The sequence below is a fragment of the Chaetodon trifascialis genome, chromosome 4 (assembly GCF_039877785.1).
Source record: "Chaetodon trifascialis isolate fChaTrf1 chromosome 4, fChaTrf1.hap1, whole genome shotgun sequence".
NCBI lineage: Eukaryota > Metazoa > Chordata > Actinopteri > Chaetodontiformes > Chaetodontidae > Chaetodon > Chaetodon trifascialis.
The window spans coordinates 5,607,506-5,635,467 of NC_092059.1; the positions used below are offsets into that span (position 1 = coordinate 5,607,506).

The following is a 27,962-nucleotide window of genomic DNA, read 5'->3' on the forward strand; positions in this document are numbered from 1 at the left end:
TCTGACTGACTCCACAGAACACCAGAGACGTTTCAGTACAGGTTTATTTCAAATCGAAGGGGAGCAAACGGTCGATACATTTGCCTTCAGAGGTTATGTTTAAATGTATGAACGGTTTGGCTCAAGAAATAAATGCAAGGCGGCAGGCACGCACCTGTGGAAAGAGCTGTCAGCGTGAAATCCAATGCATGATGGGATTGTTTCAGTGCCACCTCACATCATTTCTAATGACGCTTGATGGAAGATTATTTCCAGAACTGGGTCTGGACAGCAGGGGGCGGTAGTGGATGCGAAGAGAGCAGAATGAATCCTCCATCCTGGAGCCTCAGCGGGAGGACAGAAACTGAGCAGGTGAACAGTTCAGGGCGAAATCTGCACTGAAGGACGGAGGCAGAACCTGACGTTCAGCACCACTTTCTAACAAGGTGTCATTAACAAAGAGATACAAGCTGCAACTAATGGCTCTGTTCATGCTTCATTTAAAAAACAAGAATGATATGATTAAACAACTATTCAATCCATAAAAATAGTCAGAACCTATTTTGATGATTGAATTAATCATCAAGCAAAACATCAAACATTTGTCAATTCAAGCTGTCCAATATGAGACTTTGCTGCTTTTCTGATGAAATATTTTAGGGTTTTTTTTTTACCTGAAGGTATTTAACAGACCGGTTAATGACAAGAGAAAATACTTGTCAGATTAATGAGCAGTGAATTGGTTGCAGCTCTGTTAAAGATAAATAAGATAAATCATCGGTGGCAGGTTGTTCCAGATTCCTCTGTGTGTTCACCCTTTGAACAATACGATAACACGTGAGAAGAAGTCTTTTCTAAAATGTTTTCATCAAGTCTGCACTGGAAGCATGAAGCAGTTGTTTTTACAGATTTCGGTGCCTGAAATCTTTTGTTTTTAGGAATAAGCAGTCAAACGGTTTAACCAGCCAGAGGGAGTTTTCACAGCCCGGCAAACTAAAGGTTGTTCTTATGAATATATAAAAAGATATAAAGCATTATTAAATGACGTGCTAAGCATGCATAAAGCCATTAGTTACGACTCATTCGTTGGAAAGTGGCGCCAAACATTTGAAACGATGTCTGTGCGGAGCGCCTCGCGCTTCAGGCCACACCTGAACCGGTGACGTCACAGCAGGTGTTAGACCCTCACCTGTGAGGAGCCCAGCACCTGCTCTGACCTCACCGATTCAGCGTGGAGTAACCCTTCAGCAGGCGTGTTTTGGGTCGGCTCGGCCGCTCAGGGAACCGCAGCAGTAAATTTCATGAGCCAAACATCAACGGCACACAAACATGAACTGAAAACTGAGAACACTGATAGACATTCAGAGCTTCTAGTGTGTACATCAGAACTACACAACATTTAACACAATGCACTGTGTCCTTTCATTCAGGGCTCGCCTTCTGGGGGTTCCCTCTCTTTGGATTACACAGCATTTTCCCTCGTGTTTTGGGGACTTCATGTCCTTTAGGAACCCTGTGCTTCCAGCATGGAGGAAAACAATTTGACTGGCGGGTAAAGATTGAAAACAACCCTTAAACGAAGTCCTTGCATAACCATAACCAGCTCTTTCTGGGGGAAATAAGTTCAACAGTCTGCGTGTGTCACAGTTGGCTTACATCCTTCACCTGCCTTGATTTCTCACACTTAAAGGTTCCCGTGTTTGATGTCGTGTACGTACAGCTTCATGAGGTCGATTCCGGCAATACAAAAATAATGAACTTCTCTTATTTACTGCATGTCTTTATCGTACATTGTGCAAAGTCTCCCTCGGCCACTCGTCTCGTTGACGATTTTCAGTACATTCTTGTTGGCGTACTGCGCCGCTTGCACGCAGCACAGGACCACGGGTTGGTTCAGCAGAGAACTGCTGTGTTAAATGTTGATATGTGCTGCAGCACCACAACGGATGTTACAGAAGAGAAAGGTCTTTAAGGGACAACACAGAGGAGGAAGCAGGTTTCAGGGACTCAGGTGGGGTCAGAAAAAGGGGGGAGGGTGATGTGGGTTTTTTATTTTTTTCGCTGGTCTGAAATCTCAGGGAAAAAATGGCCCAGATGTCGATTTTATTTCAACATTTTTTTGCAGGATTTACTTTAAAAAAACCAAAACCAAACATGCCTGGATGGATCAACCATGTATCAGTGACAGGACGTCATTTTTTGATGCTAGTAGGCCCAATATGTCAATTTTGAGGAAAACTAAATGTGGATTATTATCGTTAATATTTTATTTCTCTGAGCAACATTTTTCTAGTCGCTCACAGTTAACTTCAAGTCAAACGCATCATCACACAGACTTTCACCTTTAATTAAATGCATGATCAGCACAACCTGTGCTGCCACGGGGTGAAGCTAACATGTTACAGCACTAATGTTTGCAGCACACTCACTCATTCAGCATCGATGGTAGTAACTGTTCATTACTGTTGGTTCAAAAATAGAAAACAGCTGCAAAGATCCATGAACAGCTTCATTTTAGAAACAGCTGATTCGACTCCTGCAGTGCGATTTGGACTTTGTGAAAATTATTGTTCATTTAACAACATTTTGTGTTGGCAGGAGAGTGTTTCTGTTTGTCTCCGAGTCAAGGAGACAGTCCAAACTTATTTATTTAGTATGTGTCGATAAATCAGAAAACCAGCAGTTGAAATGAATGAATGACAACTTCAGTCAGCAAAGGCAACATGAGAACCACTTACAAAAACACGATGCACATTAAAAATGCTCTGAAATGACTGATTAGAAATTAGAAATACACAATGGGAGCAATCCCATGATGAAGTGACAGTCCCAAACATCTGAAGCTTTTCAACTGAAGCATCATAATGCCAAAGAAGTCATTAAGGCTAGAGGATGTGATGGAAACCAGTTTTCTGCATGTTCAAACACACAAACTGAGCCGGGCTTAAGGGCTCGTCAACGTCGAAACAGCAGCTGTCACGCGTGATGCTTTAATTCTCCCCTGACAAACCCAAACTGAGTCACTGCTACCTGTTAGAAAGGCTCTGCGCCAACTCACGGCTCCACTATCCCAAAGCACAGAGTGAGTTATTATTAGCGTTTGTCCACTGCTACTCAAGGCCAGGCTTACAGCAAGCACGACTCCTGTGGCGCATCACTCACATTTTGCACCGTGGATGAATTGTTTAACTCTTTCAGTGCTTCAAACTGACAAAACAAGACGTATAATGACACATATCGCTCTGTATGTGACAAGCTAGGATCCCTTTGTAAAACGTAAGAATTCAAAGCGACGCGGAGGAAAAAGCAGACTTATATAAACTCAAGTAACTGGACGTCTGTTCCAAACTGGGTTTCCCCACAATGAACGCCATGTCCAAACATTACCAGGTGCACATGGCGTCACCAGACACCTTGAGCCAAAGGTCGAACACTGAATATGCGTTTCAGCAGACGCAGCGTCACCTCACACACGTGAAGGATAGGCTGAGCTGTCCGCCTGATACCATCTGACAGTGAGCTCCATCAGACGGCGAGGAGGCTGCCGGGCATGCCTGCTGGACCAGATTGTGTGGGGGCACCGTGAGACTGACAGCAGGGTCCTTCACTCAACAGACTCAGTGGTTGTCCCCGTTTTTAGTAGGTACCAAAATAAGGAAGGTGTTTTCCAACTTTGAACAGGCTCATCAAAGCATGCGGCTCCAACGGAGCATGAATGAACTGCAAAGACCATCCACGTGCACTTATGTGGATTTGGCCTCATGATCAGTCTGATTTTTAGTTGTAAGGCTGCTATAAAAAAAATGGGATTCTGGTGTAAAATGTAAATAAAACCAGAATTCAATCATTTGCAAACAAACTGTGTTCACTGACAATGGTTTTATGAAATCATGTGTTCACAAAGCGGTGAACCTCGCTCCATCCTGGCTTGTGAACGACTGAGCCTTTCCAGGATCATGATGCTATCACCTGTGACCAATGAGCCTGATTACCTGTGGAATGATCCAAACAGGTGTTTTTGGAGCGTTCCACATCTTTCCCAGTCCGTTGTTGCTCCTGTCCCAACTCATTTGAAACATGCTGCTGCATCAGATTCAGAATAAGCAGATTTTAACAAAAATCAGTGAAGCTGGTGAGCTTTGTACTGTTTTCAGATGAGCTGAGTTCACATTCTGCTTTGTTTCACACTGTGTCCCAACTCCTTTTTGAATCAGGGTTGTATTTGTATGAGACAGGCGTCGCTCACAGTGACGAACCCACTGAGAAACATCACCTAACTCAGGAGCTCTCCATGCACCTGTTCGCTCATTGCTTTGGCTCACTCTCACTGCTCTCAGAGCGGTGTCTGCTGCAGCTGGCAGCTGTTTCCAAAGGAAAAGCTCTCCAAGTTAACAACTTGCTGGTGAACATAGTTGAGCCTTTCGCAGCTAAAGAGACAGATATGTCCTTTGGCAGTTGGTGGAGACCAGTAGCTAAATGAGATAATATTAGACTTGTCAGGCAACTGTTTGCAGACGATATCACCTTAAAAGGTGATAAGATGCAGGAACAGGGCTTCAGATGGGAGTCTAACGAGCGCTCTGCTGGCCTCTATTCCACCTGTGTGAGTATTTCAGAGACATGAGCGGAGGCCTGAGCCGAGCCACGGCTCCGCCCAGAGCTGGTTCAGGTGATTTGTACTATTACAGCTCGCACAGGACCAGCTGGAAGTCCCCCAGGAAGAGCTGGAGGACGACACTTGAGAGAAGGACGCCTGGGCTGCTCGTCTAACCCTGCTGACCCAGATAAGTGGCTCAAGACCGGATGGATGATGACACTGCCAACAAGGAAATCATTTGATTAGCCCGATGCTAACGCAAATCATTCCACTCAGGCTTAGTCCAAGATTTTAGCCACAGTTAGCAGGAATGATTTTTAAAATGTCAGTATATTTTAATAAGAGGACATAAATATTTGTAGATTGAATAAAGGTACCATACAGGCATTTATGGAAAGATCTCAGCAGAAGTGCCAAAAATAGAGAAATGAAAATAGGATTACGTTCAAATCTCACTGTTTCATACATTTAGCTTAACCTTGGTCGTCTTCATTCACAATATTTGACTCAAGCTCTTCAGTGTGTGGATTTAAACACATCTTAAAAAGCTTAAAAATACTTCAAAACACTTCTCTATCAATTTGACGATTTTTAGGAAATTCCGTGAAAATGTGGGTCAAGGATTAAACAAACTGTGACACAGCAAGCAGCGTCGTCTGCTGTGCAGACACACAAACGCGTCCCATAGAGAAAGGAAGTCTGTGAAAATATCAGCCACTGAGCACTTTAAGATCTTTTTTTCTGAGTACTAGAAAAAAAGCATATTCAAAGCTGCAAATAACAGACTACGCATTTCATTTCATGCATCATATAAAATATTAGTTCTTTCTTTTTCATTATATTTACATTATATATTACACATGTTCTGTACAGTAAAAGTTCAATCTACACCACATTCTTAAAAATATTTTCTGACCCATAATTATTTTCACATGAAAAACAAGAATAGGAGAAAACATCCAAAACAAACGAGCCTCTGGCTGCTCTGCAGGACGTCCTTGAAGCTCGATAGAAGCTCCACTGCGTGAACTGGAGAGCTCTGCATAAAGTAATCCTGCGGGGGTGACTAGAGCGCACACACACAGGCGCACACACACATACGCACACGCTAAACACACAGGGAAAGGGCCAGGGGAGGGGTGTGGGGGGGGGGGGTCTGTCACAGGGATTGTGGCTCCCTGTTTTCTTGGAGAAAAGGCTTGACCCAGAGCCAAAGCCCACAGCCAGAGCCACAGCGGGCCCCGTCCTGGCTCCTCTGCAGCACTCTGTGCTCAGGAGTTAAGTGCAAACAGCAAAAGATTCTTGTGAGGGGAGGGAAGCCACAGCCTGCCCGTCCAATCACGTCTCAGCCTCTGAGGCATGGCCTCAGTGCAGCATTTTCAGCAGAACTCCTCTTTAGACCTCCATCACAAGTACACCCACGCCTGGTCTGGCTCACTCCGCGTCTGATTGGCACTGACCAGCTACTACGGCTGCGCTGCAGAGCGGTCAGACAAGCTATCCGCCCTGTGAGGGGCCAGTTGCTGTTTCTGCTGTGGTAACTGCTTCTGCTGTTGTTGTTGTTGATGTTGTAACTGCTGTTGTTGCTGCTGCTGTTGTTGTTGTAACTGCTTCTGCTGTTGTTGTTGTAATTGCTTCTGCTGTTGTTGATGTTGATGTTGTAGCTGCTTCTGCTGCTGCTGTTGTTGTTGCTGTTGTTGTTGTAACTGCTGTTGCTGCTGTTGGGTTGCGGCGGTGAAGGTGCCCTGCTGCTGCAGAGGGAACGCCGCCTGCAGGATCAACTGGGTGGACTGGTTTCCATGAAGAAGCCGAGGAGCCTTCAGTGAAAAAATTAGTTTAGCTCGATCTTAGGAAGGAAATGAACTTGTTTTGCCATGTAGGGATGGATTTTACTCACGTCAAACTGCACTAGACAACATTTTGGTCTGGACATTTGAAATTCTGGAGGTTCGCAATCACACCACTTCTTCTCTCACAGCAGCTGGGTGGCAAAAACAAGCTCACTGTGGCTATAAATGCAGAGTGCTCTGATACCGAGAGGCAAACATTATCTTCATCAAATAAGGCCACTTGAATTGACACCAATCATCACTTAGAGCCGGACCAAAGGTTGCCTAGCACAGCCTAAACATTCACTTCCTCCTGCGTGTTACCTGTAGGAACTGTGTTTGCTGCTGGGCCAGCGGTGCCTGCCCTGGCTGCATGGCTGTGACCTGTGACTGCTGCTGAACCTGCTGCTGCTCCTGCTGCTGCTGTTGCTGGGAAATGCTGATGGTCTGGGTCTGGCCCTGCTGAGGAGCAAAGGCCGTCACTACTTGGCCCATAAACATGGTTGTGGGGACCATGACTGCCCCGCATGCCATCTGTCCTGTTACGAGCTTGGTGAGCAGCTGAGGACCAGCAGGAAACCTGCCAGAGACAGGAAGTGGGCAAAACAAGCATGGAAATAAAGTCAATTCACTATTGCACACATGGAACTGCGTCGTAGATACACTTGTACTACATCAAATGAAGACGGTGAGCAGCATGTGGTGCAAAACTTACACTCCTTAATAACAATTCACTTTGTGTGGAGGAATAAAACGTAGCCATGGCACCAAAGTGAGTTTGTAAATGAGGATGCAAACCTAATCTGAGCTGCACGGTCCTGTGCAAATGTAGCCACAGCAGGAGTGTTGGCTCCGGTATTCTGAGCCAGGGTAGTGGCAATCTGGACCACGTTTGTCGAGCTTTGCTGAGGGATCATCATTGTGTTGTAGAGAGATGCAGGCAGCGGATTTTGTTGAGGCTGCAGAGTGAGAGACGACAGCTGAGGCTGAAATACACAGAATCACAGTAAGTTGTCTATAGCATACTGGAATGTATAGAATTAGTGAGTGGCTGCGTTGGACGCGTTTAATGAACGGGGGAAAGGAGAATCATTTCGTTTGCCTGACCTGTGAGAGGGCTGTGCTCTGCTCCCGGAGGAGTGTTTGTTGCTGGGACTGGGGCTGGACAGCGTGTTGTTGCTGTATGCTGTTCTGTAGAGGCCCAGCAGACACCACCTGGCCCTGCATGCTGAGCGTTCCCCCCTGCTGCACAGCGTTCCCTTGGGCCATCTGAACAGAGCTGAGATTTAGTCCTCCGGCTCCTTTCTGCAAGAACATCTGAAGCACACAGCACAGATCCTGACTCTGAAGCTATGGCAGCAAAAACACCCATCCACACAGTAAATAGAGAAAACAATAACAAGCAAAGCAGTGATATCTCTGCTGTTATCTGGCTGCATGTTCACCATTTGCCACACATTCCTGAGCAGCTGCTCGGCCTCACCTGCAGGCTCTGTCCCTGCACCCTCTGCAGCTCCTCCTGGATCTGACGCAGCTCATCCTGCTGCCGCTGAATGTTAGCCTCGATCGTCTTGGTCCTCTGCTCCAGCTGCTCTTTCAGGCTCTGCATGGCTTCCAGCTGGCTGCAGAACTGCACCATTGACTGTCGAAGAGCAATGACATGAGGACAGGAAGGCAAATGCCAGCTGACGTGGTTCATATGAGAACTTCTGTATTAGGTGTAGAATGAGACGAGTGATTGAAACAGGGCAGGCTGCCGTCATAACCGGCCCGGAACAGCGAGTGGCACACAGAAAGCATAATCCTCACTGAGATTTAAAAAAAAAACTTAATTATACATTTTATTTGAGATTCTTTTAATCACACTTGGGTTGCAACTATGAGCTAATTCCAGAGCACTAATCTCAGCACCGGTTTGTGTTGTTAATGATGTTTCTTACATATGCTGTGATGTCTGTCCTTTTCAGTGATAATGTTTATATAAGCTGTGATATAAACGCGTATAAACACATGAGAGAAATATCGTACTTGGCTGCTGGTCTGAACTTGCTGTTGCTGTTGAGGCTGTGGCTGTGGCTGTTGCTGCTGCTGCTGTTGCTGCTGCTGCTGCTGCTGCTGCAGCTGCTGTGGTTGTGAAACCATGGATGGTGCCATGTTCTGTGCTGTATTTTGGGAGCTCATCGACTGCTGATAAATACAGACAAAGAAAAGAAATGAGGAAAAAGTAAATCGAATCTCTTGCACAGACTCCGTTCTTGTCCCTTCACCGACCTGGCTGCTGATGGACGATCTTCGTTGTGATGTCATCTCCACAGCAGAGACAGACTGGCGACCTGGTGTGCTCCTGTCACCCTGAAGCTTCATCTGTGATGCTGCGAGGTCAATGCAAACATGATGCTCAGATTAAAAAAGAAGACCACTTAATATAAAACAGCCTCCTTCACAGAAGGACAACCCTGCTGGGGCGTCACACAGCTCGATAATGAGCAGCTGTTTGTTGATGGTGCTTACAGGCTGGGTCCGACACAGCGGTGTGTGAGGATTTGCGCGAGCTGCGAGACGAAGCCGAGGGTGTCCGGCTGTGGTTGAATCGCTCGAGAGCCTCCTTCAGGCTGGATGTGTTCAGCTGGGACTCGGAGCCTGAATCCTGGGACTGCTGTGGGGTGAAGGGGAAAGTCAGTGTCAGCTCTGGGTCTCAGAACAAAGAATGGTCACACATCACTGATCCATCCCAGGACTCACCTTGTCTGCTGGGATCTCTGGTTGCGATTCTTCAATTCCAAGCTCTCTGCGCTGTTCTGCTCTTACTTCAGCATAACTGTAGTGCAAAGATGGAATAATAAGAATGAAACACACTTATATATATGGAGAAAGTTGTGCTTGAAGTGACAGATGTGAGGCAGATGTGTTCTTCTATCCTTGTATCCACAAATGCAAATATCGTCTGGTAAGTGTTCCGTGTACCTTACAACCGTGTGTGTGCAGACAATAAACTCCGGTCTGGAGTTCCACTGGTGGTAGGTGATGTAGTAGTGGGTCTGAAGCCAAATCCACTGCTGGCCTTTGGTGAGGAATCTGTAGTAGCAGGACTTTCCTTTGCCATATTGCATTACTACGGACACACAAGGAGGCAGAGCTGACTGACAGTCGCTGTTTGGAAGCTCAAAAAGAGGCCGACAATCGTAGATCAGCTCTCATTAATGGATCTGAGGGAGATTTACTCACAGTGTTCGTGGCACTTGGCCAGTGTCTCCAGGTCGTCTACGTGGTAGTAGTCATATCCTGACGTACCCAGGACCTCAAATGGGAGGTAACCTATAATGGGTGGAGCTCTAAAATAAAAAAAACAGAGAATGTTATTGAGCTGAGTCATTGATGGATCTCTGCACACCTTTTCTCCTGTTTAACCTGCAGTTTGGGGGATTTACACATAAATGAACGTCCGTTACATTCTTGCCAAACAGGTTTACACAATGCTGATTCGGCCGATCACCGCCAGATGTGTGTCGCTGTATTTCGCGGTGTTATTCTCATGCTGGTGCACCAGTAGTGATGCATTTTCCATCAACAAGCTACGACTGGTTTGCCACACAGCAGGTTTAAATACTTCTGTGAATATTTCATCACACACCATCATTTAATTATCAGAGTTCACAGAGGAACCTTCAACTAGTCTCAATGGCCTTTTCATCATTGCAAAACTGTGTCGTCAAACTAGGCAATCAGACCCTGAGACATTGGTTGGTTTTAAGAAATTTCTACCAGCTGCAGTGTGTCTTCATTCATTAACCATCAGTTAGGCTGCTTTCACACCTGTGGATCAGTTCATTTGGTCCAGACCAAGGGGAAAAAAAGACACTGTTGATTTCTAGTCCAGTTCAGGAGGACATGCAGTCATACAGACTGACAGGTAACTCACTGATTGGACCGATTTGGTGATGTCATTCTGCATCATCATGTGGAGACAAGCTCATTCTGGTGACTGACTGCAGGTTATGCAGGACTTAACAGGCCTTCATATGTTTATTTATCTTCTCTGGAGTCACAGAGACATGGCTACCTATGATCACTATTAGTCAAGACTGAACCTGGACTTTGTACTTCACAAACAGTGATGAAGAGGTAGAAAAGGACTAAAAAAAAGGAGGCATTTTGTGTCCTTTCCTGCTCGTCTCAGCCTAGTTTAGTTTGCACTGAAGTGTGACTGAATTTGAACCAAACAGGTTAGGTGTGACAGAACATCAGCAATGCCAAAAATGTATTTTTCCATGATGAAAAACACATTGATATGAGGAGCGCACCTGTGGTCCAAGAAGAGAAACTTCCACTCTAAACTATGTCTGGAGGTGAATTCCTCGTTCGGCTCTTCTACAGTGCACATCTCCTGTGAAGGACAGAGGTGGAAGCACAGAATTATTTCTCATTCACTAAACGCTAAATACTCTGAGCCATTGTTGAGCTGAACATGCAGGAAACAAGGTGAGTCAGATTTCAGCGTTCTTATTCTGCGCATGCTGCTGTGTTGTGCCACAAGCTTTTCATGATCTCCTGTTTGTCCAGCGCTGCTTTGCCTCACAAGTTTTGGTGAAGTTTCTGTTTCTCTTTCACTCAGTTTCAGCTCTCTCAGTTTTAGCACGGTCTTCTGTGTCATTTCATGAGGCTGATGGGTCTGTGTTTGATTTTATTCCACACGCCCAATTTCCAACAGACTAAATAAAATCAACAGCAGCTCTTCAACTCAGCGGGGTGGAAGATTTTGCACAGTGGGGAGGAGAAAAAGAGATAAAGAGTTTTTATACAAAGGAAAATGGTTGGCAACAGCGGCAACAGGGGACTGCACGTAACGGTTGACAGGAGCCCAAACGTGTTCGACTGGGGTGACTGGGCAGCCGTTACTGTCGAGTTCTGTCCTAATTAAAACTACCTTTTTCCAAACACCCAGGCTTGAAACCGAATGTGTGTCAACCAGATAAAAGGAGAAGTGAGAAAGCGGAAGGACGGCTGATGATTCGTACCTTGATAAACTGCGGTTTGGCAAGCCTCACAGTTGCTATGAGACACACTCTGTCTTCAAAGGCAGAGTGAAGCGATCGCTGGATCACTCCTTCAAAACCGTTCCGGGTACAGTTAGGCACTGGTGACGAGCAAAACAAGGGAAAAGTTTACAGCCAGGAAAAAACTCCACGCTCAGATGGTTTGTGCGCAGCAGCCTCACTCACCATTATTCAGGGACTTGAAGTTTCCTATGAACTTGACATATTCGTACACAGGGGGCTCTTTGGGGTCGATCGTCCCTCGGAGCATGTGGCAACAGAACTCTAGCTGATCTTTTGCTGGAAGAAAAGATCAGAGCATTAAAGAATAAGGATTTAGGAAGACACCTCAGATTTGTGAATATACTACAAAAACACATTATCACATAATAAGATAAATGCTAACATACAAATAAAACATTTAACTTACTTTTCAGATATTCGGGCATCAGCGTCTCCCCTTCCATGATATGAGAGGACAGAGCCTTGTACACATCCGAATGCTCCCCCGTGGGCAGGAAGTTCAACAGGTTCTGATCCACAAGATCAGACTGAAACACATCAAGTATCGTTAATGCTCATGCGTAAACAGGTGGACAGTTAATGTGGGCACTGCTATAAAAACTGACTCCATATTATCATCAATTCACATTATACTCACAGGTAAGTGTTCTAGTAGAGACGTCACACTCTCGGAGACATAGATTATATTCCCGTCTGTCATAATTGCCAGGAAAAATCCATCTAATGCCTGACAGAGACAAAATATACTCTTAATAGTATCCAAAAAGTATCCAAAAAAGAAAGACCATGTAAAGACTGTGCACTCCAGGTTTAGCAGTGCTCTGAGCTCACCTCCAACATCAGCTGAGTGAACTCTTCATTACTAAGAAAAGGAGGCTTCCAGTCTTGCCTGATCTCAGTTGACTCTGACTGAGCAGCGATTTCTGATAAAGGAGACACAACACATGAAGACCGTGACCCGCAGCTCTCTCAATCTTTATGACAAACGGACGAGCCGGCGGCCGTGACAGCTCCTCACCCTTGTGTTTGCGCAGAAAGTCGATGCTCTTCTGCAAAATAGTGGACTTGTCCATCTTGCGGGTGTTGCCCGGCAACATGGTGCCCAGCTCCTTGATGAGGACATTGAACTGGTCTCTGCGTTTCTTCTCGGACTTGTTACGGGACACGCTGTGGGTTTAGATACAGTGTGATGCACTTCTTCCTCTTGGTAACATACAGCAGTTTGGCTATTGGCTAAAGCTACATTAGCTAGGCAGCATTACTGTGATGACGATGGGACAACATGCAACAGTCAGATGAAGACCTTTAAGATTTACAGTAGGTCAGGCGGTGGATCTATGTATGAAGTCATTATAATGTGGATGTTAATAACACTGAATGTCTTGATCTGAACACAGGCCACAGGGATTTCACCGTTTTGCTTTGTCCTTTTCATCTTCTTCCATTAACCCATCAAAGATACTGCCATCGTCCCTGCAGAGCAGACGAACCAACAGCTGAAGAAGACCCTCTAATATCCATTCTCTAATTATCTTTCATGAACACTTTGATAAGAGTTCTTCATATTACTATTTTTCAATGTTGAGATAAAAGCAGGAAAGAATAAAACTGAACAGAACTTAGACACTGTATCCACAAAGTGACTTTTATCTCGTGCTGAACTAGTTAGCTGATTGATGGGTGGAGAATCCATCTTTTGATCAAAGAAAAAAGGGTGTTTAAATCTGCAGGTAACTACAATGTTTGACTCACCGGTCAATGCTCGAGGTCATTTTGTATCCTGTTCAGGGTCGCAGTGTCGGAGAGGGGCCTTTTAATCGTGAGGTAGACATTTGTGAATGAACCTTTGAAGAAAAAAAACACACACAAAATGACAACTTTGAACAGCTTCATCACATCCCGCTGATCACAAACAGAATCAAATCAGATGGTAAAACTGAATCTTACCTTACTGACAGTACAGCCAGTCCCGTGAGAGGATGAGGAGGGTGCTGCTGGAGGAAGGCAGGGTCTGGGTGGACACACTGTGATGATGGAGAGGCTCTGCGAGTCTTGGAGGAGAGTCGCTGAAAGTTTCCTCAATCGGAGGGCAGAAAGTTGACGGGAGGTCTCTCAGAGCTTTTCGTCTGCTTCGGGTGTAAGTGTAGCACATGGCAGCGACATCTGAGTCTGTAAGAGGTCAGAAAGACACACGTCGTCATTAGTGAAGTTCAGTATCTCACATTGGAGTTTTATCAATCTGTCCACACGGCAAGATCGAAGCAAAATATCATCTCACTAAAACCCTGCTGGGTTACAGGGCTACAGCGAAAATGTCCTTCCACCACTTTAATTAAGAGTGAAATCCCATCACTCTCAGCTCCAGCATGCTAGCATGCTAAAGCAAGATGGTGAACATGGCAAACATCAGCATGTTAGCATTACTGCTGTGAGTATGTTAGCATTTAGCAGCTTACAGCTTCACACAGCTGCTAGCATGGCTGTAGACTCTTATCGCCATTAGTTTTCAAAATGGTGTCCATGTTATTTTTCCATAAACGTTGTATTTCTGGCAGGTACTAAAGGCGCAATAAAATTTATAATCAGTATGTCCATCAGCTCTGCAGATGAAGGGTAGAGTGCAGCATACCAAAGTGAGGTCGCCAAAGGAGAAAACATGCACGCATAACATGTGATTAATGACACTCACTGCCACACATATAAAGCTGTGTGGGCAGTCTATTCAGGAGACAGTATGGGACATGTTTTTATCCCCTATGACTCCAGATGGACAGCTATCCCCTCATGCACTGTGACCGACCTTTGCTTGCCGCAGTCGGGCTGTGGGTTTGTAGCTACATCCCAAAATGGCACAAGCCACAATCAGTCAGTCTGTCAAGTTATCTAACTTGAGCTGATGGCTGCACCAAAACAGAACAAAGAGGCCTGGTTTGGCTACCAGAGTTCAGTATGGGGGATTAATGTGTGTGAGGTTGAAGACAAAAGGCTTTCAATTTTCTAAGAACTATTAGGGAACCATAATAATGTTTGCCATGGAAATAGTTTGATTTGATGTGAACAGTTGGCAGCAAAGGGACAGGTTGGTAGAAGAGTGAGCTTTTCCTTGATAGCCCCCTTAAAATGACTCACACCATTATCCAAAAGTCTACAACATTTTGGGAGGAAGAGAGGCTTTTAATGTTGATACCCTAAACGTAGATATATGGAAGCAACTATCTTGAATCAAGTCAGCCAAAAAAACAAAAATATCTACAGTCATAGATTGAGCCTATCACTGACAGCCGGCGTATTCTTCATACTACTCTCCTTACGCAGGTGGGCCTACAATAGATGACCAAATTAAAACAAGAAGGCCCGCTGGGTCTCTAGCCTAAATATTTGACCCATTTGTTTCAGGAACCAATTATGGTCAGAACCTGCATTGGAGGTTTTCTCACCATAATGGCCCTTCAGTGTTGCTCTCCACCTATCACGGCAGAGATGACATTTCCATTCGCACCATGCAAATATATTAAAGTCATATTAGCAAACAGAAGAGTTAAATCAAGGTGTGTTATTGTGAGCACCATTTGGTTAAGCCAAACATCACAAAACACACCTGCACTTACTGATATCACTGGCATAATCACACATTCATTTCAAGTCAAGTCCCCAAAATGCCAAACCGAGCTCTGTTACTTGATCTGATTGTGATTTTCTGCTTTGTTTTTCGAGGTTTTTTAAATATATATTTCAATAGCACCAAACACCACTGATCCAATTTTAGAAGCACTAAGAGGTTTTCAAGAAAACAGTATCACTGTCTACATAAAGGTCATAAAAGTACAATAAAATACATAAAAACAGACTTTGAGGATTTCATGTGAAGTTAAATTTATTATGAACAATTGACTGAGATTCAGCCACTCAGTGTATGTGTGAGGGACACCCCCACTCACTTGCTTAAATTAACTGTGCCGTGCACATCAAAACAAGGAAAGGAAGTCAGCACTGTGAGTATTTACTCATTCATGTTAAGACACGCAAGGGAAAAAATGACAGTGCGAGGAGGAGTAGGCTTCATCATGCCCCGATGACTTTCAGCCATGCACTGTTATTTCTCTGCTCGCTGTGTGTGTGACACAAAAAAGCTGCAGAATGTCTGCCTGACCAAAGATTACTGTTTTGTCGGCACACGCAGCCAAGTACATCTCAAAAGGAAAGGAAAGTTGTAATAAAGAGCTTTATATACACCCTAAGTATCTACTGAATAACATGTCTGCTGCACAGCATACTGAAAGCAGTCGGCTAGCTATGAGTGACTGAAAAAAAGGCAAAAAGAAACACTGGGTGCCAGAAGATGACCAAAAAAAACAAGTGATATGAAGCAAAATCCATGGAGGAAGGAAAACGTTAACCACTGACACTAGTGCATCAGCAGCAGTAGCTGCAGCAGAGCGAGCGTTGTGTAAGCGGGAGAGCAGAGGTTGTATAACTGTGATGTCATCTGTGCTTCACTGACCTGCTGGCCCAATGACCTACTTTCCTCCTCCTCCGATCTAACTTAATCACAGCTCCACAGGCAACACCTTCCTGTTCTTACCAATAACACTGCACTCCCTGTCAACCCAAATCCTCCAAAAGCCGAGCATTTTACACAGCAAGTACCTTCACAAAAGGTGTGAGCGGGGAATCGCGCCGCCTGCGTATCGTATTTCCTCTTATTTAATCACATGATATGCCGAAGCGTCCCGGTGTTCTCTAAGCCTCACCGGGAACAGACGTCAAGGAAAAAAGCGTTGCAGACGTGTCGAGGTGTTGAATTTACAACAGCTAATTATCAGTTTTTAGTCATGTCAACCCCGTGGACAAGCATTCGAATTAGCACGCCGCGCACGGGCAGAAGTATTTTTCACTCTGAAACGCATCAAGTCACGGACCGAAAACACTCTTTTATCATAATTTTTCCAGTGCTCACACAGCACTGTTGAACGTCTGCTGAGAGAGAGTGTATGTGCGTGTGTGGGTGTGTGCATGCACACTCAGATGTAGGGCAGCAGAGCTCTGAGGATATGAGTCACTCTGAAGTGGATCTATGGCGCCGCTCGTCACGCACCCCGCCACACCCCGCGTTCAGATGCCAGCACAGCAACGGTGCCAATGGGCAACACCATAGCAACCGGCCTCGCCGTGCAGAGAGAAAATAGCCTGGCTGAATTCCTCCACGGCTCATACTCCTTCCATCATACGCTGAGGATCATTAGACTGACGAGAGTGTTAAGTCTGGGGATGTAAAACACTGTGACAGGTCGACCCGTGCAGCACTGCACGAACACGCGTCATGTCAACATCGCCGCGTTGTTCTTTCACGCTGCTGCCATCGTTCTACATCATTCAGAGGAACCCAATCACAAGCGATCCCTCCCATCCTTATTGTATTATAAAGCAGACTCTCTCTATCAGAGAGAGTGCTCTACTATTAAATTAGGGGGCAGAGCAAACTGCAGAGAATGAAGGAGAAAATGCATTGCTCTTATGAAGCAGGAAGCTCAGAAACTGAGATAATAGGTGACATATTAAATGTACCCAGTGATGAAAATCCAAATGTAAACTAAGACTGTAATCAATATTCCCCAGGGGATTTTGTACTTTAATGCTCCACCAAACAGGGAAATATCACAGCGTATTAGACAACCGCTCTAATGAGGACAGGAACTACTTGTTGATATGCAAAGTCTGGAGCACAGATCTGCACGCACAGGCAGGTCACAGCTCCTTAACATTCAAATAAAAGGATGCATCCTGTTTCAGACACAATAAAACCAAGCCAAGCTTTGCTCTGCTGAAGGCACTAAACCAAAAGTCAGGGGATTTTTACAGTTGAACCTCTGGAGACCATGAATGTTTGTACCACGTTTCATGGGAATCCATCCAATAGTTTTCAAGGCATTTTAAACCAAAGAGGTGGCCCAGAGTGCCATGCTGCTATTATAGCTAAAAACAAGTTACATGTATTTATCTGTGTACACGTCACAGTTGAAAGCCCATAAAAGTGGCAGTGCATCAGATTTTTTGTGACCTTCTGGTCTTGCTGACAGACTGTGCGAGTTGCAGACAGAGCTCACGAATCAAGTACCTGTTCAGTCAACCTGAATGCTCTTTCAGGCATTCACAAGGTCTTCCATGTTAGTGGGAAGAAAATCATGGGATTTTCCCAGTACAAAGCCCTGTATCACTTGCAGTGCATGGAAAAAAAAATCTGAATGGAGCTTCATCAAAACAGTCATCAACCAACTGGACTGACTGCCGCCCCTAAAATACCTCAAATTATCGGATATGTTCAAAACAGGACATTTTTCTGGACCTTTAAACCCCGTCTGCAGACAGGACTGTCTGGTCGGTCTTGTATCACATGGCTAGGTAAGCTCCGGTGTCACAGCAACCCTTGTGTTTTCTTCATCATCTACATAACATCCTGACATGCGAAAGCAGGGGGATTTGTGAAGCCTCAAAGACCACAGGTGTCACCACAGAGACCGCAGCTTTTACAAGATTTCTAGGGAGAATTAAATTACCAGTCAGCAGTTTAAGAGTTAAAAGTCACTGGTGCTGGTAGACTTCACTCTGCATACTGTGCAGTGTACAACAAAACAGACTTGGTATTTGGGTTAGGAGCACAGACTGTATAATAAATAGTGGACGTAGTCACCGCGATGTCAGCCTTCGGTCACCATGTTTGTTTTTTTGGAGCCAGAAGTGACCATAATTGGACGAGAGTGGAGCTGATCTAGATACACCTCTAATCTGATTGGATCTGATCTGTCAGTCACAAGGTAGCCACGCTGCAGCAAACCCTGCATTATCATCTGTTTTACACTAACTCAGACATGATTTACAAAATACTATACCGGAGACTTGAAACTAGAGATTGAGACCTTAAACCTTAAATTAGGAAACTGTTCACTGAGGTAATAAATCAAGTGAGAAGCAGTGTCATTTTCTCATAAGCTTACATACAATCAGATTTCTTTGTGCAACCAGTGGAGTTGCCCCCTGCTGGCCATTAGAAAAACAGACGCAGGTTTAAGGCGCCACCGCACTGACGTCACCTTTCAGACCTGAATGCTCCATCCAGTATTTATACCGTCTTTGGTTAAGAGCACATAAAGGAGCAGGGGGTGCTCCTTCTCATCCTGTTCCAAGCGTTAAGACATATCTAGGATAATGTTATGCAGTTATGAACAGCCGGCAAGCAGCAGACTCACAGCCAAGGAGGTCAGACAAATCAACAGAAACACATCAACGAATGATTTAGTCAGTCACACATCCTGTCTGAGGCAGCATCAAGGCCTGCACATCCTGGTGGCATCCGCACAGCAGTAGATTCCCTCAGTTTGCAGGCGTACATGTTTCCTCACGGCTGGGACGCGAGATGCAGCCGAGGATGGTTTTAATAATGTCATTGTCATCTGGCCTGCGTGCACTAAAATTCACAGCGCAAGCTTGTCAACACTGCCCACCATACTGCTGCTCAGTTGTACCAAGCAAACCCTCGACGCCGGGCAGCCAGCTGTGTTTCCACTCAATGCGCACACATCCACAGGCCCAGCAGCACAAAAAGACTCTTTGTTTTGCATTTTCTCTCCACAGCCCACAGACTGGAATGTTCGAGAGGCAAGCAGCAGTGGTTGGCAGGGGCCCCTCCACTGCTGCTGGCCTCCTGTCCCAGCAGAGCAAGAACCCAGCCAGGGGCCTCATACCGATGCCAAGTGGGTCACCGGAGTTCAGAAGGACGACTGGCAGCAGAAGAGAAGCAATCAAGACTGACTGCAGACCTACAGCCCTGTAAGATCACAATCTCTGAGCAAAATATATGACCGGCATCTGACCGCCTGCACTTAATCTGGCATATAAATGCTAATTATGCTAACCAGCCGACCACTCAATAAAGAGGTTAGTTCCCACAGTTCACAGCAGCAGCGCTCTAAACAAGTTGACGTGCTATAAATGTAAAAAACTGATGCCTTCACTTGACTTTGCTCTGTGTGAGCATACGGCCTTGTCCTTTTCCAGAAGACTTTGCACCGCATTATATTATACTCCACAGATTAAAGTGTCAAGGCACACCCAGCCTACTTTGTCTGGGCCAAAATCACACTTTATTGACTGCAGTTAATCTCAGATAAAGCGAGCTCTTCCATAGTCTGCCCGCCACAGCACCACCTTAAATTAAACATGATTCATCATGCAGAATTCGCAAACAACTGATAGAAGATCCGATAACCTCACAAAGCACCATTTAGACACGCACTGAAGTCCATGCTTTTATTTGATGCTGCTGGTTTTATTGCTGAAACAATGAATCAATTAGTCGATTGACTGGAAACTGTTTTAATAACCGATTAATGATTTATCCATTACTAGTTCAGCTTCTCATGCGTGAGGATTTGCTGCTTTTGTCTGCATTGTAATTTGAATATCTTATCTATCATCATAAACTGTGTCAGTGTTTGACGGTCGGTCAAACAAACCGTCTTTAAGACGATTCCTGGGCTCTGAGAAACTGTGATGATTGATGACTGTGATTTGATCACTTTAACTTCTTCTTAACTTTTTGCACACATTTCATTTTTATTATCGACTAATAATGAAAATAAGCGTTAGCTGCATCCGTATTAAGCATCTTGTTTGAAAAATATTTCAATGCTTTTCACGCTGCCTACTTGGGGATTTCTGGAATATTTTCTACGCTGCTCTGGTATGTACAAAAAGAGGCATACTGCCAATAAAGGCACACAAAAGGTTACAGCATTCTTACACACAACATTTTTCTCTGAAGCGTTCAAATCTGTCAGGAGAGACTAGAAAGTGAAGCTCTGAATGTTATAAGGAGACGGTCGTAAAAGACAGCTTTGGAGCTACGCTGCTTTTATAAATATGGCTGGACAACAAACTACAAACTGCTTTCCTTTACGCCAAAGGCAAAATAACGTGTGTGCGTGTGTGTGTCTTCTTGTCTGCCTCTGTTTACACACAACTGACGAATATGTAGAACAAGTACGCTATTTAAAAAACGCAAAGAGTGGTGATCATTGTTTTAATAACGGGCAGATTTTGATATTTCATCATGTGGAGGGAAAGAAATCAGGAGAATTGAAACTAAAGGAGAACAGTGAGGAGAGCGGCAGGAATAGATATCATTATTATAAATATCATACAGATATATATCGTTTATGAAAGACTATCAGTGTGTTTTCTCATTCACTCGCAGCTCGCAGAGAAAATCAAAGGAGACGAAGAAGAAATGAGAGATCATAACTTCCATCACACTTGGGATAAATATGTTGTATAAATGTGATCGTCATCTCGTCTTTGCGTACCTAAACTGGCTTACGTGTGCCCTGGATTACACCTAACGTCATGTCCCGCGTGATCTTCGCCCCTTTCCTGAAACCCAAATATATCATCTTTAATCTCTGTCATTAACCTATGTCATTCTCAATAATCCTATCATGTATGTATATATTGTTACACAACAAATATATCATGTAATCCTTCAATACACTCCCTCAAACACACTTTTTGTTTTTGAATTCTCGTCTCTGATGAGGTTTCAGTCTGTGGGTGACTACACTAACACAAGGTAACCATTATCATTAATGTTAATGTTATGGAGTTTAATCCACAGTTTAAGCCTAGTTGGGTATTATTAAACATATAACCGGTTAATACAAGGCATGTTTAACACCCAGGCCAAGACTATGAATGAGAGATGTTTGTTTATGTCAAAGACAGACTTTGACATTATCAAACAGGCGAGCACAGACACACAAACAGCTGGCATACACGCACAGCAATAAGATAATCAAGAGTATGAGCAGATGCAGTCAAAGGATAGCACTTTTCAGAAGTTTTATAGCTGCACATTATCAAGGGAAAATGATCTGAAATGCTTTGGCGACTCAGTCAACACCATTTCCATTCCATATGCATTACATTCAGGAGAACTGACGACAGACTGCAGATCAAAAACAGAACATCACTGAAACATGGATGAATAATGTCTCAGCTCCGGTCCTGGCGAGACTTAATTAACCGAGGCTGTCCATTTCCTGATCTGAGCCTGACACAGTCCACTGCCACAACCGAGTTCAACATCCAGTAAGAGAAGGCCAAGATGTCTTACCGTTTGTCTTCGAGTGATGGTTAATTGAGTAACCGTTTCACCTCATGACGGATGGCGCTGGAGTCACGTCTCGTCTGAATTCTTCACCTGTTGAGCGGAGAGAGAAAAGCCACATTTACAAATGAGCGGCTTTGAGCTGAGAAACTCACATTACTGAATCAGAACTAAAACATCTGGGTCATCGTGAGCCTCCCACAGCACTGCAGTAATAAGAGAGCAGCTCTGAACACACACACACACACACACACACACACACACACACACACACACACACACACACACACACACACACACACACACACACACACACACACACACACACACACACACACACACACGTCTCTTCATTCACAACCCGAGCCCCTGCTCATCAGCTGAAAAGGGGCTCCGCTTCCAGACAGTTTCATTTAAAGGTCCAGTGAGGAGCATTTAGAGGGTTCTACTGACAGAAACGGAGGATAATATTCATCATTGTGTTTTCATCTGCGTAAAATCACCTAGAAGTAAGAATCATTGTGTTTTCCTCAGAACGAGCTCTTTATATCTACACAGTGAGCGGGTGCTCTTCCGCAGAGTCCACCATCTTCCACCGCCATATTTCTATGGTAGCCCAGAACAGACAAACCAAAAACTGGCACATTTTTGGGGGTTTCTAGCAGCTACTGTAGGAGAGGGTGAGGTGAGGGGTTTTCAGCTGGTTGCAATTAGGGTTGGGCGATATGACAGGATATACAGAGCAACAGTAGACATTTGCTCACCAGCAGAGATTTGGCAAGAGCGTTTCCACTGTGGGAGCGATCCCTTAATGCGTATGTACACACTGTCATTCACAGTGCATGCGCTGCTATCCTGTACTTGTACTCTTTTCAGCTTTCCTGTATATTGCTTTCCACTCTTTCGCTGATATTGCAGATACATCCAAATGCATGTAGTATTGATATCAGTCATCATGACAGAGGAGTCCTTCCTCCACCCCACCGCCACCTCCACCCCTCACCCAAACCAAACGTATTTCCAGTAAGTGAGAACACATCTGACAAGGACAAAAGAGCCAAATGTGTGAAAAGGAAACTGTGGGCAACGTCCAGACCTGATTCAGCAGACGCTGCCCAGAATTCATATCAGAAAATGTCTCTGTTACAGGGCGGGCAGCGCAATATAGCAATCAAGCTGGCTCACGAGATCACCCATTTTTGGCAATGCGACCGCTTACCACGTTCTGATGTGACCTGAGAGCAACAGTTGGTGGCGATAATGCACCTTTATTACACTTCGGTACACCATGATATCAAACTGCATTTGTACTCTGCAACTTCACCACTGGATACCATTTAATCCTTCTCACTACCTTTAAACCCTCTACATTTTACTGTAAGGCTACTTTGTGTCATCAGTGTAAGAAGTGTGAATTCACACGTCACATCTTTTGCTTCAGTCAGAACAGTCAAATTAATGTGCTAATGCCTAATGCAAGTACTGAGGAGCTATCAACAACGAAACTGATGCGACAGATCATACGGATGCATCTCTGCCCCCACCGTCACTTTTTAGGGAAAACCCAACAGACTTGACCCATTTCTACTTGATCAGAGCAAATTCAGATAGTCATTCTAAGGCAGTTTTCAATTGCCCCTGATCTACATGTAGGTCAAAGTTTTTCCACTTTTACAAAAAGCTGTGACTCTCGGAAAAACGCTGAGCAAGTCTCATTTTTGCTCTCTCATGTATATTTAAAGGTGACACATATTCTGTGCACTTAAATGGTGATAATAATGTAATACAAAGAAGACAATACACTTATGAGGCAGACTAGAGTCTGACTGACACACTTGTTGTGTCTGGTTTTGAGTTAAAAGCCAGAGTTTGTGCGTGTCTTATTATCTGTTAGATCAGTAACCCATTTAACTAGCTTAAAAGTTCAACATCAAACATCTCCCACCTCACCTCATCAGCTAGCATTACCGTATCACCCTTGCGCATACGGAGACAAACTCCACAGACGTGTCATTTGTCAAGTAACGGAACATTATTTTGATGATATTTGTGGTGATAAAGCCAAAAGAAATAATTGCTGACAAAGTCTGTGAATCCGATTTGCGTCTTGGAGAGGAAGAATCCTCTCAGCTCTCAGAGAAAGCTCAATCTGACGGAAACAATCCTGCGAGGCAAAAGGATTTCTCTGCAGCTGATGCTGCTGTCAGTGGATGTCCTCTTTTTGGAGCTCAAAGAAGTCAAACAGCACAGGGAAACAGCAGAACTGATCATTAATCTCTTGACTGTGTATTTATTGACAAAATGACTTCATAAAAAACATACTTCTTACTTTCTGTTGCCTTGTCTTCATAAGAACTTTTGATGTTGATTAATTGGGGTAGAAAATTACATTTCTATTGTGTGTTATGTGTGTAGATAACACTTGTGTTATTACAGTTCAACAAAGCTTGTGCCATAAAACTCTGTTGTTGTCTGAAAACACATTCAAACCACACGAAAGGGCCATAAAGTTGCACTGGATGACATATTTCCTCATTGCAGTGAACGAGGTCAGCGTAGTTCCTGGTGTCAGTCGATCTGGAGGTGTGTTTCAGGTCAAGTCTGTAACAAATGGGCTCTGATGTGGTGAGCTATCAGAGCTCTTTTGGGTAAATACAACCACATTGTACTTCATTGGATCATTTTAACTTCTGCAACTGCGGTGAAAATCAAGCAGCAAAGCAGCCTGCTTCAACAAAAGCAATCATTCATTTCAACAGGCAGTACGTCTCAACAAACAGCATTAATTACTCTGTGTGTTGCACAAATTTCAGACCAAATACCGGCAGCACCACATTATCTGCTGCAGCTGGAAACAGCAGTCTGTAGCCATAACAAGGCTCTACTCATGAAGTCAGCATATTACACGGCTGTCATGACAAAGTCACATGCTGTCTCCTGAATCTGCAGGCAATAACATTAAGGAGAACGGAAAGGCTAAATGTAGTCAATCTGGTGTTCAACACAAAGAAAAGACTGAAGCACTGGGCCTCCTTGACCTGAGTCATTTCAGCGTATATTTCACACAACAAGACGAAGGCAGAAGTAAAGAGTGTCAGTGTTAAGAGAGCGGACTTCTCAAAGCCTGCTTTCAGTAACAACCTCATCAGTCAGGTGTTCATACAGGTTAAAAAACCTCTGCTTTTACCTTTTCAGGTGATAAGTAACAGGCTTTAAACTGCAGAAAACTCCAGATGACGTCAAAGTCAGGGTCACCTCAGGCAAGGGCAATGCCAAAGCCCAGTCAAGGCTTTAAGCTGGTATCAGGTCCGACAGACTACTGCAAACACACGGTCGACCCCAACTAATTAATTATATATGTTCGCAAAAACTGCCTCGAGGTTTGTGCTCTGGTGCTTGAATTGTGCACCACTTTGGTTGCTGTAGCATGTGAAGTTCTCACTGATAGCAGTATGAAGATAACCCCGAGGTAATGACGCTACAGGAGTCCTCCTTGTGCCAGTGAATGTACAGATCTCATGTAAAGCCACTGCACTGAGCCCAAGGCCTTGCTGACTACACTTACTCCACCGCAACTGCAGAGGCAAAACACGGAGTCTGCAATACAGCCTGCTGCAATTGTCCAAACTTCAGTACTCATTAACAGGTCTCTAATCAGCAAGGACTGTTCAAATCTGCTGGCTATCAGCATCAACCATACAGCACCGACAGTGCCACCACTTTCTATTAGTCCACTGAATGATTCAAGCTGCCTGCATTAGCCCAAAGCCGGAGAACATCACATCACAGGCACACAAAGCCTCATATGACAGGCGTGTCGTAATTACATTATTAGGCGTAGCACATAATAATGTAATCTGCGTGTGTGCCCCCCCCTTCTGACGGTGTTGTCAGTCACAACCCCTCCCCTGGTTAAAGAAAAACAAACTTACCAGTGCTGTGCTGCCAAGATTACCCACTATTCTTCCAGAACTGCAGCATATACTACACAAAACACATATAAAGTGTCAATGGACAGGCACTTTAGGTTTTACAGCAAGCTTGGAGCAACTTGTAAAACTTGATAAACATGTAGGGATGTGTGAAAGACGCCAAGCCAACAATGAAACACAATAGAGACTGGGCAGCAGTAATGTGCCAAAGCAGGGAAAGCATGGACTCGCCTCTCCTCACCTGCACCGGCGACAGAAACCCACTAACAGCCCCAAACAACTCTGTGTAGTCACACTTTATCAGTAAATCGCCATTGTGCGTAAACACGCCTGTGAGATATTATTAATTAACCTCTCTTGAAGGTGACGCTCTGATTTTGATTGCTTTTCATCTTTACAGTCACCTGGGAATTGGCAATACGTTTTAAAAATCATTTAACACTGTAAAAGAATTTCTTCTAGACTTTAAGCTCATAGAAATAAGACATTGGAACAAGTCTAATCACTCTTCATCAAATCAGACTGCAGTATAAGCTGGCTCGGAGTATTCAGACTTCTGGTTTAAATACTGCTAAACCAGCTCGACTATCCTCAAATGAAACTCAAAAAGTGTGCTATCATAGTCTTTAAAGCTAAAGAAACCATTTCAACATTCGCTCAGACACCACACACTCACTGCAGTAGATGATGTATGTAGGTCCATTAAACATAACTTCATTATATAATTGCATTACGTGCAGTATCACATCACATCATTTTGCAGTCTGAATCAACCGTATCGAATCACAGACTGCTTCACGTGTACTTTTAGGGTATTTTAAACAGTGTTCAAACGTATATCAACAAGTCAGACTGAGAGACATTATTCCCTGGTTTGAGTGAATAAAGTTCACGTCTGCGGTTAGGCTGAATTAGAAAAACATCAAGTCTAAGTCGTCATCCAAGCTTTAAAACAACATGAACATGACTCAGACATTCAACATGGACACGTATATTAGCAACAGTATTTTTATAAACTGTACAGATGTCCAATGTCCTTTCTATGCAACAGTATTTTCTCAAGTGCAAAACAACATATGACACATACATATATACATAGTTGATTTTCTATTCCATTGTCCTGTATACCTTTTTTTATCATCTGTATACTTTTTTTTTTATCCTGACCTTTCGATGCCACTGTTTTTGCTCTTTGTAATACTTGCTGGCTGCAGCGACTTTATTTGCCCGGTGTGGGATCAATAAAGTCTTATCTTATCTCATATGTCTCAATTCATTGCTGTGAAGAACGCTCCATAATTGTAAATACAAAGGATCTTTCCTCCGCAGTTTAATCTGAAAACATTTTTAGAGAGCAAAGTGAAAGTTCTTCCTAACGCGAAGCAGCCATTACTCTCCCCCCTTCATTTCATATGCATGTTCAGCTTCTTTGAACCCATTACCTGACCGTACAACAAATCATCTACTTCCTGCCCTGTTAACATCTTACGAACCGGGTCCAAATCGCCTCTCAGAAAAGGCGGTTGTGGACGAGCCTGACGGGCAGGACAGCAAATGAATAGACGAAGCGAGTATGTGATCAATTTCATATCTGTTGAATGAGCAGCGGAGCAGATACGTGCGAAAACGAGAGCGGAGAGAAACGCAGCTGCCACACATCTATGAACACCGGAAAAAGAAAGACAGGCATACACGTCAAAATAGGCAGTAAATGTGGAAAAGACTGTGCCGGTGAGATGTGTACGGTTGCCAGTTGCGTTAAGTCACCTGAGCTGAAGTGTGCCTCGAAGTGACACCGCATCTATCGGTCTTATCCCCCCGCTGCCGGTGAAGCCGGCCGGCAAGCCGGGCAGTGATTGCTAGAAGGCTAACGCCACCTAGCTTACTTGCTAACGTCAATTACAGCAACAAAACAACAGCTTTGTAGTTTACCACACTTACTGCGACATATGACACACGCCGCCAAGGCTCCTAAATCCGTGACAAATGAGACAACCGGCGTTTCCCGCCGGCTAGCGACTTTATAATATAATGCAGCGAGCATTCAACTCGTCCGCAACAATGTACTGAATGTATGTCAACCCACTTTTAGCCGGAGCTAGCTAGCTAACATGCAGCATTAGATAAGAATGTGGGTCACCGGGCCTTTGGCCAGTCTCTGTCACCAAACAAGCCGAAGCACAACTGTTCCGTTGGCGGTTTAACGTGTACTAACGGTACACGCAGAGGCTGCACATATACGCGACATAAACACGGAGCGGAGTTCACCGGTAGAGATGTCACACTTACCCCGAGCAGTCTCCCCCTTTCATCGGGATATCCCTGCACCCAGTGGCGCTGCTGACGGTTGACTGCGCAGGGCTGAGGCAGGCTGACTGGAGTTGGAACTGGAGCCAAAAGGGCCTACCA

At 44.4% G+C, this 27,962-nt stretch overlaps 1 protein-coding gene across 6 annotated transcripts; it reads right to left on the reverse strand.

Moving 5' to 3' along the window:
* Window positions 1-7: 7 nt before the first annotated feature.
* clocka (clock circadian regulator a) lies at window positions 8-27,955 on the reverse strand. 6 transcript variants are annotated; one of them, XM_070960110.1, is made up of 23 exons: window positions 27,843-27,955; window positions 21,628-21,714; window positions 13,410-13,631; window positions 13,215-13,306; window positions 12,876-12,935; window positions 12,481-12,629; window positions 12,294-12,385; window positions 12,100-12,189; window positions 11,869-11,989; window positions 11,625-11,738; window positions 11,421-11,539; window positions 10,707-10,789; window positions 9,631-9,737; window positions 9,370-9,517; window positions 9,148-9,223; window positions 8,917-9,061; window positions 8,677-8,777; window positions 8,434-8,589; window positions 7,889-8,047; window positions 7,513-7,722; window positions 7,204-7,391; window positions 6,730-6,985; window positions 8-6,393 (listed from the first exon to the last, which is right to left on the reverse strand). In XM_070960110.1, the coding sequence occupies exons 4-23, from the start codon at window positions 13,232-13,234 to the stop codon at window positions 6,043-6,045; spliced, it is 2,745 nt and encodes a 914-aa protein (XP_070816211.1). In that variant the 5' UTR covers window positions 13,235-13,306; window positions 13,410-13,631; window positions 21,628-21,714; window positions 27,843-27,955; the 3' UTR covers window positions 8-6,042. The 6 variants fall into 6 exon arrangements, with proteins under 6 accessions (XP_070816211.1, XP_070816212.1, XP_070816208.1 ...); XM_070960111.1 differs by having other exon boundaries at window positions 7,204-7,364; window positions 8,434-8,592; XM_070960107.1 differs by having other exon boundaries at window positions 8,434-8,592.
* Between the last annotated feature and the right edge of the window lie 7 nt (window positions 27,956-27,962).